Genomic DNA, 14,993 nt, shown 5'->3' with positions numbered 1-14,993 from the left:
TTGGTGCACGGAACAGCTAGGTACATAATCCATGTAACCTAGCTAATCCTACTTAATCCTATTGTTTGCGTGGACCTGGCTTTGATAGCAGGAGCAGCACGACATGTGTGTGTGGAAGCTGCAGTTTATAAGCTTTTATTCGTTCTTTTGTTCTCATGTTTTCCAGCAAAGGAAATTGTGTTTTTTTTTTCATTAAATAATCGACCATATCTTCCAAGCGATCATGATTTATGACTTTGTCATAGGTGAATTATGATGGTCTTTTAATTTTGAGGTAATGGATTTGATTCTGTGGTATTGCTGTACGATGAGAGATTGTACGTGGAGTCTGTTAATGAACAAATTCCCTCATTGAACGCTTTAAAAAATTAAATGATTCGGGTTCCTTTTAAATCTCACGGGATCCAGGGTGAGGTATCTAAATGGATACGAAATTGGCTTCTTGACAGAAGCCAGAGGGTGGTTGTAGAGAGTTGTTTTTCAAACTGGAGGCCTGTGACCAGCGGTGTGCCTCAGGGATCAGTGCTGGGCTCACTGTTATTTGTCATTTATATTAATGATTTGGATGAGAATATAGGGGGGCATGGTTAGTAAGTTTGCAGATGACACCAAGATTGGTGGCATGGTGGACAGTGAGGAAGGTTATCTCCAATTGCAGCGGGATTTTGATCAATTGGGCCAGTGGGCTGACGAATGGCAGATGGAGTTTAATTTAGACAAATGTGAGGTGATGCATTTTGGTAGATTGAACCAGGGCAGGACTTACTCAGTTCATGGTAGGGCGTTGGGGAGAGTTACAGAACAAAGAGATCTAGGGATACATGTTCATAGCTCCTTGAAAGTGGAGTCACAGGTGGACAGAGTGGTGAAGAAGGCATTCGGCATGCTTGGTTTCATCGGTCAGAACGTTGAATACAGGAGTTGGGACATCTTGTTGAAGTTGTACAATACATTGGTAAGGCCACACTTGGAATACTGTGTGCAATTCTGGTCACCCTATTATAGAAAGGATATTATTAAACGAGAAAGTGCAGAAAAGATTTACTAGGATGCTACCGGGACTTGAAGGATTGAATTATAAGGAGAGGCTGGATAGACTGGGACTTTTTTCTCTGGAGCGTAGGAGGCTGAGGGGTGACCTTATAGAGGTCTATACAATAATGAGGGGCATAGACAAGGTAGATAGTCAATATCTTTTCCCAAAGGTAGGGGTGTCTAAAACTAGAGGGCATTGGTTTAAGGTGAGAGGGGAGAGATACAAAAGTGTCCAGAGGGGCAATTTTTTCACAGAGGGTGGTGAGTGTCTGGAACAAGCTACCAGAGGTGGTAGTAGAGGCGGGTACAATTTTGTCTTTTAAAAAGCATTTAGATAGTTAAATGGGTACGATGGGTATAGAGGGATATGGGCCAAATTCGGGCAATTGGGATTAGCTTCGGGGTTTAAAAAAAAAATAAGGGCGGCATGGACAAGTTGGGCCGAAGGGCCTGTTTCCATGCTGTAAACCTCTATGACTCTAATTGGCTAAGACAATGAGAAGTCCATACATACAAACTTGGCAGGTGGAGGGTTTGTTGCTGATGTCCTGGCCACCATTTATCCCCTAACCAACACCACTAAGATAGCTTATCTGGTTATTTAACCTGTTGCTGTTTGTAGTGCAAATTTCCTTGCATTACTGCAGTGATTACGTTTCAGTGGTGCTTAATTAGTTGTGTAGGGTTTTGTTTCATTAGGAGGTTGGGAAAAACACTGTATAAATGCAACTGCTTCTAATTACCGTTCTTTATAACGGTTTCAATTTCCAGAAGGAGTATTTTTTATTTTTACTCGGTTGTCTTGTGAAAATATTTACACCCTTGAGTCGTGGTTCCATTTGGAATACATCCTATTATAAATCTTTTTGCAACACTTCCATCTGGTTAGCACTGCTGCCGTACGGTACCAGGGACCGGGTTCGATTCCCGGCTTGGGTCGCTGTCTGTGTGGAGTTTGCACGTTCTCCCCATCTCTGCGTTGGTTTCCTCCGGGTGCTGTGGTTTCCTCCCACAGTCCAAAGATGTGCGGGTTAAGTGGATTGGCCATGCTAAATTGCCTTAGTGTCAGGGGGACTCGGCCACGGGGATACAGCCTGGGTGGGATAGGCCGAATGGCCGCCTGCTGCACTGTAGGATTCTATGAGTGAAATGAACATCACCTGTGATGACATTAGGTTCGGGTGCTTGGTGAGATCATCTTTAGTCAGGATGTGGAGAGGTAGTGGCAGAGTGCAGAAAGTTTAGAGGTGAGTGCTTCATCAATCAAATTGTTGGGTCTCTATCAATGCTGTTATTTCTGAGGAGTATTTTATTGCTCTTCATTCTTGCATCAATACCATATTGGTCCTGGGCAGTCATTTGAGCAATTTGAACAAGCTGAAATGTTTTCTTTAACACTGTTATGGTTCCATTCATGTAACTTTACACTTTCCCCTACAGGTAAAGACTCCTACCTTTAAACTGAGATGACAGCAACTGCACTGAGGATTGGGGACCAATTAATCCTAGAGGAGGATTATGATGAGAATTACATTCCGAATGAACAAGGTATTTGAACTCCGCTTTACTTTGTACCTGTGCCTACTAATTGATTTTTTAAGTGCCACAAAGAGCTAGTTGGCCACAGACTCAGCACTGTACAGGCATCATACATACCAGTGGGAGCTCCAACTCTGGCCTGAAGTTGGGGCTTGAACCTTGCTGATTGACGTTTTAAGCATGATCTTTCTGTGCCTCCACTTCTCAGGCATTGAAGGTGATGAATGTTGGGGCCACTTGCTTCCCTGAAGTTAAGTTCTGAGGATGGGATTGCAGTGGGTAATGAGAGTCAGTGAGCTGGGGTGGGAAGGGAGGAATGTTGGCCAGTTCGGGCAGCTAGTCCCCCATCATCCTGCCTGCAGAAAAAGGCTGGCTGTTTTTTTTAAGAAAAATTTGCTTTTGCTGGTAGCTACAGCAACAGCTGATCAACCCTGACTGGGATAGTACATTCCCTGCTCATCATAGAATCCCTAAAGTGCAGAAGAAGCCATTCGGTCCATTGAGTCTGCACCGACTCTCTGACAGATTATCTTACCCAGGCCCTCTTCCCCCGCCCTATCCCTGTAACCCCACCCATTTCTCATCGCCCCATGGCTAATCCATCTAGCCTACACATCTTTGGACTGAGGGAGGAAACCGGAGCACCCGGACGAAAACTGCATAGACACTGGGAGAACATGCAAACTCCACACAAACAGGCGCCCAAAGCTTGAATTGAACCCGGTTCCCTGGCGCTATGAGGCAGCAGTGCTAATCACTGCGCTACCCTGACATTCAGAAACAGGTTTTCCAGGGGGATCCTTGAGCAGGCAATTGGTTCCTAATTAATATGTAGAGTGATCTGTGGCATCTAAAAATTGAGCCCCATGAATTTAGCAGTGGCCCAAATGCCCATGAAGATTTAGCACAGACCATTCCACTGCTTAATTTGCCAGCATGATGCCCATTTTACGCGCAAGAAACTGGCACAATGCAGAGCAATATCCCCCAGGTTTTGCTAATTTTCCCTCTTTCATCCTGGGAATCTCATGATATAACAGTAATGGAGTGTTCATTAATCAGTTGTCTAAAAATTATTCGACAACAGACCCTGACATGAGGCAAGGACAATATCCAATGGATGAAAATCTTTGGCGCCATGGATCCAAAGTCACCTATTCCTCGTTTGTTACGCTTCCAACATGTCACATCTCAAATTACTTATTTGCTGGGTTCCAAGGTGTTATGTCCAGACATAAATCTATCCGTTTGCATTTGAATGCATCAACTCTGTTTCCCCTACCCTGCCTTCCCCTCCAGTCTGTTTAATCGATTTCCCACACTCTCTGGCTACCCTCTTCTGTTTGTTTTAAATAACTGCAGTATTCTTTTTTTTCCTGAGCTGACTGGAACTGTGCACAGTATTGATAGCACAGTTGCACCAATGATTTATAAAGTGGCAGGATTGCCTTACTATTTCAGCTCACTATTGACCTTTTAATAAATGTCAACATCAGATTGTTTTCTGCCTTTGATGGTGTTGATTGAAGGGGGAACGTTGGCCGGGGCATCCGCTTCATCCTCGCCATCCATATTCATGAAAAGGCTTGTCAAAATGCATCACAGTGTTTGCCTCTTAAACACCTGATACTGTAAGTCCTTTTCTATGATGAGGTTATTCAGGTTGGAGCAAGAGGCAGCTGGGCTTGCAGCCTTATCTAATTCAGAATTTATTGTTTAAATCCCAGTGGAGTAGCATGAGGCTGAATTAAGTAAATGGCATTTTGCCAGACGGGTGCCTTCCAGATCAGGTTTTACAACTTAACAATCACTGGAGCAGCTACTGATAAGTTATGGTCTTAAAATAGCAATCTACTGCTCAGAGCTTTCAGAACAAGCCCCTGTATAAACCGAGGAGGCTGGTAGATTGTGGTTTTTATGTGGGTAACTTGTCAGCAACTGGTCTACTGATTTTGCACGTTGTAAAAGTTGATTTGAAATGTGCCATGGTCAGCTGAATGCAGTTCTACACTCAGGTAATTTATCACTTTACTGCATCCACTGGCTTTTTAAAAAAAGAGCAAAATCTAAACCACAGATGAATTGGAGTGGGAGAGGGAACGAGAAAGTATAAACTCTGGCTCCTGTGATTCATGACCAGCAGTAAATAGAAATCTTGAACTGATGGATAAAAGTCAATATTTAAGAAGTTAACCATTGTAAGCTTGGTTCACTTGGTAGCATTCTTGCCTCTTAAGGTTGAAATTTAAGAACATAGGAATTAGGAGCGTGTGAGTGGGCAATGCAGCCTTTGAACCCGCTCCGCCACTCAACATGATCATGGCTGATCTTCTCCTGGTCTCAACTCCACTTTTCTGCCTGCTCCCCATAGCCCTTTATCCCGCTTTTCATCAGATACATATCTCTCTCTTTCTTGAATCTGTTGATTGATTCTACCCCAACTGCACCCTGGGCAGTGAGTTCCACAGAATCACAACCTTCTGAATTGTCCTGTAATTTGGAGGATTTGAAGAAGAATCTCCCAAACATTATTGCGAGAAACCGAGAGGAAAAAAAACATAGGATTTATTTTCTTTAAACACACCTTTGTTTATTGCTCATAAAATGTAAATGGAGATGAGTGGAAGTGGAAGCAACTGGCCTATTGATTTTGGAAGTGAGAGGCCATATGGTGAAACATCCAAGGATTGATTGAAGCACATTTGGCAACCCCTCTGTAGAAGTAGCAGACAGCACTTGAGTCAAGGAACATTTCTGGCAACAATAGGTAATTATTCACCATCATAGAGAAGAAATCAATAGAATATAAAGGGCAACCAGTAATATGTCAACTTCAAAGAGAGACCACAAGGACCCAGAGCCTGAAGCAACTCAGCTGCACAATGCAGGAGAGATGTTGGCAGATGGTAGTGGAGTCAACGATATGAGAAGGCTTTCAAGAAGTTGAGAAAGATGAAGAGCGAGAGTGTAACCTTGTCATCGGCAGAAAGGATGCGAGTTTTAAAATGGATTAGAGAATTTTAGTGCTGTGATGGGCACCTGATTGGAAAGATTCAAATTTGCAGGTGACAACATATGGACTTTGGAGAGGAAGGCAAGCTTGGGGATGTGGGTGCAGTTCACAAGGAGGGTGCAATTAAGTGTTGTGCTTTCTGACAAAGTCGACTGATAGCCATTTTGAACATAAGAAATGGGAGCCAGAATAGGCTATTCAATAAGATCATGGCTCATATGATGTGGCCTTAGATTTCCTGCTGTCCCCCAGTAGCCCTTGTCAATCAAAAATCTCTCTAATCTCACCTTGAATATAGGAGGACAGTATCAGAGGAAAGGGGAACGGTATTAGCCGTGATTCAGTTAGCAGCATACTCCCCTCTGAATCTGAAGGCTGTGGGTTCACGTCCAACTCCAGGGACTTGAACACAAATATAAACTGATGCTTTAGTACATTATTGAGAGAGTGCTGCACAATCTAAGGTGCTGTCTATTAGATAAATTAACTGAGGCCCTATCTGCCTTCTGAAGTGGATGTGCAGGATTACATGATATTATGTCAAAGAAGATCAGAGAGTTATCTCTGCTGTTCTGGCCAATATTAATCTCTCAAATAATATCACAAAATCAGATTACTTGGTTATTATCATGTTGCTGTTTGTGGATGCTTGCTATGTGCAAATTTACAGATGGGTTTCCTACATTACTACAATGACCATATTGCAAAAATACTTAAGTGACTGTAAAGCACTTCGGAATGTCTTGAGTTTGTGAATGGCATTATGGAAATGGATTTGTTTTTCCCCCAAAAGCTCAGACAGTTGTGTAATCAGTAGTATAGTGGAAATAAAATTGCCAGAAGAGGTGTGTATCATGGCTACAGTGAGCTTGGTGAGCGCGTGGGGAGAGATGGAAGAGAAATTCGAGAGAGATGTGTGGTGAGGTGTGTCTTATGGGAAGCTACTGAATTGCTATCCCAGTCTTTGTGATAAAGAAGGTTATGAGCTATTTTTGTGCGTTCGTCCGTCCGAGGAGAGGGTTTCAGTCGGTTGGTCGTGGATCAATAGCTAATCCAGTGATGCACTATAACCATTCTTACACTCGGATAATGTACATACAATCCTACAGTGCAGAAGGAGGCCTTTCAGCCCATTGAGTCTGTATCGACCGCAATCCCACCCAGGCCCTATCCCCATAACCCCATGCATTTGCCACAGCTAGTTCCCCCTGACACTAAGGAGCAATTTAGCATGGCCAATCCACCTAACCCACACATCTCTGGACTGTGGGAGGAATGTGCAAACTCTACACAGATGGTGACCCAAGCCGGGAATCGAACTGGGGTCCCTGTGAGGTAGCTGTGCTAACCACTGTGCCACCTCCTTGAGGGAGCAAAGATGGTGGCTGCAAGGGGAATAATTAGGAGTTCTTTGGCAAACCCAGCATTTGTAGCCCATGCCTAATTGCCCTTCAGAGTCACCCACATTACTGTGGAGTCACCAGGTAAGATCGACACATTTCCTTCCCTAAAGAACATTAGTGAACCAAATGGGTTTTTAAAAAAATGACAAACAACAAAGATTTAAAGGTCACTATGACGGAGATTAGCTTTTTGATTCTGGGTTTTACTAATTGAATTTAAATTCCACCAGATGGAATTTGATCCCATGACCCCAGAGCATTTGTCTGGGCCCCTGGATTGCCAGTCCAGTGACATTACCACTACACCACTGTGTCTCATGGGAGAGGGTCAAGTGCACCAGAGGTCAATGTGATGGAATGATGGATAGCTGTGTCATTGGCTGTTCTTCAGGTTGAAGATGATGTTGACTCAGGGTGATGAATTTCTGCCATGGATCCTCATGTGACTGATTCTTGATTGTTGATCAAGAAAACTCTGAGCTTGTATGGCCAGGATATCCCATGAGGTAGTGGGATCCAGAGGGCAGGATTTGCTTCCTATTCTGCTGCCGCTCGATCGCACCATTGGGGCGTTGTGACTAAAAGTGTGATGAAGTTTGATGGATATGTTTTTGCCATTCTGAACAATTAGTAGCAAGCAATCTCTCTCTCTCTCTCTCTCTCTCTCTTCTCCCCCCCCCCCCCCCCCAACGTTCACTTTGTCTTCCCCTGGAATGTTGGTCATTTAAAAGTTCAGAAAACAGAATCTTTTTGGCCACCTGGACACGGTGTTCGGTCCATCAAAGTAGTGCTTGCAGTTTTGCGGAGTGCTTGTGGGGCTTGCTTCCAGAAGGGAACTAACTTGCGTTTCAAATATCCCCCCATTGATTCCAGGGATGCCACAACAGGCATTATTGATGGGATTTCTCTTGCATGTCGCTGATGCAGATTCTCCTGCAGTATTGGAGCAAAGTATGACAACTACTGGGCAGCATGGTGGTATAGTGGTTAACACTGCTGCCTTGCCATGCCAGGGACCCGGATTTGATTCCAGCCTTGGATAACTGTGGAGTTTGCACGTTCTCTCTGTCTGTGTGTGGGTTTCCTCCAGGTGCTCCGGTTTCCTCCCACAGTCCAAAGATGTGCAGGTTAGGAAGTTTGGCCACGCTAAATTGTCCCTTAATATTTAGCATTAACCTACACACATCTTTGGATACCGTCAATATGCGGGGTTAATTGGATGGCACAGGAGAGGGCCTGGGTTGTGTTCCATTTTCAGAGAGTCGGTGTGGGCTCGATGGAAGACTGAGCTGGGAAAGCTGATCTAGTGTTAAGTCTCCTCATCAATGATGGCTTTTTGAGAGAGGTGCCTGTCAAGGTATGGGCAATACTGAAAATATATTCCAGAATCTCTCCTTCAACATGTATGGCTCTATATGGCTGTCTACACACGGGGTTGATATGAATTTTGTTTTGGCAACATTCAAGGACAGGCAAGTTTCTTATTTGCAGGTTTGAAGAGATTGAGAGTGGCTTGTAAATCTGATGCAGAGGTAGCAACAATACTGCAGTCATCTGCAAACTGTAGATCATGTCCACCAGTGGTGGTCAGTTTAGTTTAAGATGGAGGCAACTAAGTTTGAATAGTTTTCTGTCTAGATCAGCGGTTCCCCAGGTGCGATATGTGAACCCCCAAGGGGTTTGTGAATGTTTCAGAGGGTTTGCAGGACAAATCCCATGATGGCAAACCTATAGGTGTCTCAGTTGGAGTGGTAGCCCATCATTGTAAAAGACCATCCCAAATGACAAACTATTTGACTAAAGATTGCTGCTGTTCTGTTATTTGCTTCCCTTCCACGACACGGGGAGACAAGGTGGAACAGAAGTTAGCACTGCTGCCTCACAGCGCCAGGTACTGAGTTTGATTCCCTGCTTGGGTCATTGTGTAGAGTTTGCATGTTCTCTCCGTGGGTTTCCTTCGGGTGCTCCGATTTCGTCCCACGGTCCAAAAATGTGCAGGTTAGGTGAATTGGCCACGCTAAATTCTCCCTCAGTGTACCCGAACAGGCACCGGAGTGTGACAACTGGGGGATTTTCACAGTGACTTCATTGCAGTGTGAATGTAAGCCTACTTGTGATACTAATAAATCAACTTTAAACTTTTCCAGTCCTCTCTCCTAAGTCCTGCCTTAGCTCCTCACCATCAACTCCAGCTTCCAAAAATGTTTATGGGACTGTTAATGATGTGTGGGAGAGAGTGGGTGTAGCCTGTGAGATAGTTTTTTTTATGCTCCGGGTAATGGAGAAACTCCCAGGTTTTACAAGGGGGACGGGGCTTCATGAGATTTGACATTTTCAAAAAAGGGGTTCACAGGATCTTAATGTTTGGTACCCACTGATCGAGGTGATATTTAACACTGACACCAGAGGATGGTTGATCTTTAATAAGGTGAATAGCCACAATCAGGTTGACTGTAAATAGTATGGGGTCTATAGCACAGCCTTGCTTGATACCAGTCTGGATTTTGAAAACATCTGTTTCAGACCTTCCATTCCAGGCTGTTGTTGTTCAAGTTGTATCATCATGAAACAATTTCAGGATTGTGATGACGTTTCTTGGACATTCAAATCTTTGGAGCACAATTTCACAGAGCCCCGTGATTTGCTGAGTTAACTGCTTTGGTCAGGTTGATAAATGCGATGCGGTGTTTCTCAATGTTTTTCTTGGATTTTCTTGGCAGCAAAAACTATGTTGGAGGTTCCCCTGAAAGGTCAAAAGCCACACTGCATCTCGGGGAGGATTTCCTCATCCACGAGAAGTGGGTGATTCAGGAAAATCCTGTCCCTGCTAAGGACAAGAGAAAAATACCTCAATAGTTTCCACAGCATCATTTATTTCCTTTCTTAACGATAATTACTTAGGGTAGTACCTACAGAAGGAGCAATGTGACCAGAAGGTTAAATGGCTAGATTGTTAGGCATTTGAAAATGCTATTGTAAGTCCCATTTCAGAATTGTATGTACTTTCTTTCTCCAACATCTTCCATATCCGTAATATCTTCCATATCATGGTTTTTATCCATGTCGGGTTTTCGTTTCTGTTTAGTCTGTGTTTTGATTCTGTGGTAAACTGTCCCTGCAGTGTAAAAAGGTGAAAATGTCTTGAGTATCTTATTTAATTAGCAACTATTTGCACTTTTATTTCAGCCCTGAAGCGCAGTCAGACTCAGAGCGTGCTTTAAGGGGTGGTGAAAAGTGAGTAAAGGCCAAGCAGCAGAGAGAAGTAGAAATTATTTTAATAAAAGCAGAAAATGTTAAGAAAAACTCAGCAGGGCAGGCAGCATCTTTGGAGACAGAAACAGAGTTAATGCTTCGAACCTCGGATCAATAATCTTTCATCAGAACTGAGTTGAAATGATTTACTGAAAATTTTATCAAATTGCTTTTTTTATCTACCCTATTGAGTCATAAGTATTTCTTTCAACGTTGATAGCTACTCCTGCTCCTTGTTCGTACGTATTATCAAAATCTCTGACTTCTCTTGATCCTGCTACTCGGTCCAAAAGTGCTGCTCCCCCTCAGTTCAAGTGGGCAACACTCACAATGATCTTCCAGACTGCCGGTGAACCATTCTGCAGGTGATAAGCTGGTAAATAATAAAATTATATTGATACAAGTGACTAGCTTGCTAACTAACCAATACTGGACATTGTTCAATTGGATTGAAGTGCAAGTTCTCGTGATTCAAAAGAACTGAGTTTGGAGCTGTCTCAGCTGAGCTTCTCGTGGCTGCAGCAGGTCCACAAAACTACGTATAATGTCAGAACAAAATGCACACTGTTGTTTGGGGGATATGTTAAGATCAATGTGGAAAGTGGAGCTTTTCACCTTGATGCAGTGAAGAAGGCTGATTTGATTTTTTTTTTGCTTTCAAGATGCAGTAATAGATGGAGCAATGAAGAGAAAGTTTCCCTCACTGAGCAGCTCCTGCTGTATCTAAAGTTGGGCTGACACTTGAAGCAAGAGTGGAAAAAGCATTGTGTTCTTTAGAATTGGTATTGGTCACTTGTGATGACGCGCAAAATTATCAACATTTTTGTCATAGGTCATGCAGTTGAGTGGAAAGGTATCATCAAGAACTGATGGGAAAACTTTTCAATGATAATTCGGGACAAAATTAACAATCACCTTGACAGACACGGATTAATTAAACAAGCCTATCCACCATCTACAAGGCACAAGTCAGGATTGTGATGGATTACTCCCCACTTGCCTGGATGGGTGCAACTCTAACAACACTCAAGACTTGACACTGTCCAGGACAAAGCAGTCTGCTTGATTGGCACCACGTCCACTCCCTCCACCACTGACGCTCAGTAGCAGCAGTGTGTACCATCTACACGGTGCGTTGCGGCAATTCACCAAAGATCCTTAGACAGCACCTTCCAAACCCACGTCCACTTCCATCTCAAAGGACAAGGGCAGCAGATACATGGGAACACCACCACCTGCAAGTTCCCCTCCAAGCCACTCACCATCCTGACTTGGAAACATATTGCCGTTCCTTCGCAGTCGCTGGGTCAAAAACCTTGAATTCCTTCCCCAGTGGCATTGTGGGTCAACCCAGAGAACATGGACTGCAGCGATTCAAGAAGGCAGCTCACCGCCATCTTCTCAAGGGCAGCTAGGGATGGGCAATAAATTCTGGCCAGCCAGTGACACTCATGCCCTACAAATGAAAAAGAAAGCCAGAACGGATTTGTTAACGGCAAATGGGTAATGTGGTTTATATAGCCGACACGGATTTTCAAAAAGCATTTGATAATGTACCCTATAAATAGTCCTGTCAGCAAAGTTAGAGCTGATGGAATAAAGAGACTACAGATTGGATATGAAATTGGCTGAGTGGCAGGAAACGGAGTTATGTTACACGGTTGTTTTCCGGATTGGAGGATGGTATAAAGTCCTTGGGTGCTGGTGTTTGGGCCTCAGTTTTTCTTGATCTACATTCAAGGCCCAGACGTGGGTGTACATGGAATAATTTCCAAATTTGTGGAGGACGTAAAACTTGGGAAGTATTGTGAACTGAGTAGGACAGTGAAAAATTCAAGAGAATCTAGATAGGTTAGTGGAATGGGCAGACAATTGGCAAGTGAATTTTAATGGAGAGAAGTGTGAAGTGATTCATTTTGGTCAGAAGAACGAGGCAAGGCAATATAACATAAATGGTACTATTCTAGTCGGTGGCACAGTGGTTAGCACTGCTGCCTCACAACGCCAAGCACCTGGGTTCGATTCCTGGCTTGGGTCACTGTCTGTGCGGAGTCTGCACGTTCTCCCCGTGTCTGTGTGGCTTTCCTCCAGGTGCTCCGGTTTCCTCCCACAGTCTGAAAGACGTGCTGGTTAGGTGCATTGGCCATGCTAAATTCTCCCTCAGTGTACCCGAACAGGCGCCGGAGTGTGGCGACTAGGGGATTTTCACAGTAACTTCATTGCAGTGTCGATGTAAGCCTACTCGTGACAAATAAATAAACTTTACTTTTAAAGAAGGTGCAGGAGCAGAGGGACTTGGGGTTACAAACCATTGAAGGCGACAGGACAAGTTGAGAAAGCAGTAAATGAAGTACACAGGATCCTGGGGCTTTATCAGTTGGGAATAGAGCACAAAAACAAGGAAGTTGTGAATAAACCTTGTATAAAATGTTGGTGGAGTCTCAACTGGAGTGTTCTGGGCACCATACCTTAGGAAGGATGTGAAGTTACTGGAGAGGATCCAGAAGACGTACATGAGTGGTTCCAGTGGTGAGGAACCTCATCCACATAGATTGGAGAAACTGTTCCCTTTGAAGAAACAATTGAGAGAAACTTACTCACGGTGTTCAAAATCATGAGGGATCTGAAGAAACTATTCATGTTCGCAAATGGAGCAAGAACCGAAGGACGCTGATTTAATATGTTTTGAAGCTGACTTTCCAAGACGGTTATGTTTTAAAATGTTTCCTTTTACTTGAGGTGAAACAGAACCTTCTGAAAAGAGGGATGGCGAGGTCATGCTGAACATCTCTGCTTGGAGACAGGCCCATGTGATCTGGTGACATGGGAGAGAAATGGAAAAGTACTGAAATCATGTGACAGTTTTTTCCTTTGACACACTAACTCACAGAAAAAGGACAGCTGAGTTTTGGAGCATAGAGAGGCAAAGGTGATACTGCTGGAGAGAAACAAAGTGGAGAAGCAGCAGAACTATTCATTGTTAACAACCAAGCAGGATGCTTCTGAGACTTTATTTTCTGTTCAACAGGGAGGGAACAGAAAGACAGGAGTTTTGGAGCAAGGAGTCACTGAGATAGGCCTTGCTGGTGAAAATTGGATCTGCAAGACTCTGGCTGAGTGGAATGATTTTCGAAGAACACTGCAAGATAGGGAGTGAACCTGGGCAGGTGTCAGATCTCTCGGTGGGAGAGCATTTTGGGGATAGTGATCATAACTCTATCTCCTTTACATTAGCATTGGAGAGAGATAGGATCAGTCAAACTAGGAAAGTGTTTATTTGGAGTAAGGGCAATTATGAGGCTATTAGGCAGGAAATTAGAGGCATAAACTGGAAGGAGGTTTTCTCAGGGAAATGTACAGAAGAAATGTGGCAAATTTTCAAGGAAAATTTGTCTGGAGCTCTACACAGCAACGTTCCAATGAGACGGGAGTTATGGTAGGTCACAGGAACCATGGTGCACGAAAGCTGTAACGAATTTAGTCAAGAAGAAAAGAAAAGCCTACAAAAGGTTCAGGGAGCTAGGTAATGTTAGAAATCTAGAAGAGTATACGACTAGTAGGAAGGAACTTAAGAGGGAAATTAGAAGAGCAAGAAGGGGTCATGAGGAGGCATTGGCAGACAGGATAAAGGAAAACCCCAAGGCATTCTACAAGTATGTTAAGAGCAAGAGGATAAGATGTGAAGGAGTAGGACCTATCAAATGTAACAGTGGGAAATTCTGTATAGAACCGGTAGAAATGGCAGAGGTACTCAATGAATACTTTACTTCAGTATTCACAGTGGAAAAGGATCTTGGTAGTTGCAGTGCAGACTTGCAGTGGACTGAGAAGATTGAGCATGTGGACATTAGGAAAGAGGATATGTTGGAGCTTTTGAAAAGCATCAAGTTAGATAAATCGCCGGGACCGGATGGGATGTACCCCAGGTTACTGTGGGAGGCGAGGGAAGAGATTGCTGAGCCTCTGGCGATGATCTTTGCGTCATCAATGGAGACGGGAGAGGTTCCGGAGGATTGCGGATGTGGTTCCGTTATTCGAGAAAGGGAGAAGAGATAGCCCGGGAAATTATAGACCGGTGAGTCTAACCTCAGTGGTTGGTAAGTTGATGGAGAAGATCCTGAGAGGAAGGATTTATGAACATCTGGAGAGGAATAGTATGATCAGAAATAGCCAGCATGGCTTTGTCCAAGGCAGATCATGCGTTACGAGCCTAATTGAATTTTTTGAAGATGTAACTAGACACATAGACGAGGGAAGAGCAGCAGGTGTAGTTTATATGAATTTCAGCAAGGCGTTTGATAAGGTGCCCCATGCAAGGCTCATTGAGAAAGTGAAGGGACATGGGATACAAGGGGACATTGCTTTGTGGATTCAGAACTGGCTTGCTCACAGAAGGCAAAGAGTGGCTGTAGATTGGTCTTTTTCAGCATGGAGGTCGGTCACCAGTGGAGTGCCCCAGGGATCCTTGCTCTTTGTGATTTTTATAAATGACCTGGATGAGGAAGTGGAAGGATGGGTTGGCAAGTTTGCTGATGACACAAAGGTTGGTGGGGTTGTGGATAGTGTAGAGGGATGTCAGCAGTTGCAACGAGACATGGATAAGATGCAAGACTGGGTGGAGAAGTGGCAGATGGACTTCAACCCAGATAAGTGTGTGGTGGTTCATTTTGGCAGGTCGAATAGGATGAAAGAATATAATATTAAGGGTAAGATGCTTGGCAGTGTGGAAGATCATAAGGATCTTGGGGTCC

General features: G+C 43.8%; 1 protein-coding gene across 1 annotated transcript in view; it reads left to right on the top strand.

The window, feature by feature from the left end:
• Positions 1–14,993, top strand: part of cep164 (centrosomal protein 164) — a 220,549-nt gene that overhangs the window by 20,095 nt on the left and 185,461 nt on the right. Inside the window, exon 4 of the mRNA XM_078198959.1 lies at positions 2,476–2,583. Within this exon, the coding sequence (XP_078055085.1) occupies positions 2,502–2,583 (82 nt within the window). The 5' untranslated portion in view covers positions 2,476–2,501. The remainder of the gene's footprint in view (positions 1–2,475; positions 2,584–14,993) is intronic.

Source organism: Mustelus asterias, chromosome 27, assembly GCF_964213995.1.
Source record: "Mustelus asterias chromosome 27, sMusAst1.hap1.1, whole genome shotgun sequence".
Taxonomy (NCBI): Eukaryota; Metazoa; Chordata; class Chondrichthyes; order Carcharhiniformes; family Triakidae; genus Mustelus; species Mustelus asterias.
The sequence above is the reverse complement of the archived record's forward strand: the minus strand, read 5'-3'. Positions and strand labels throughout refer to the sequence as shown.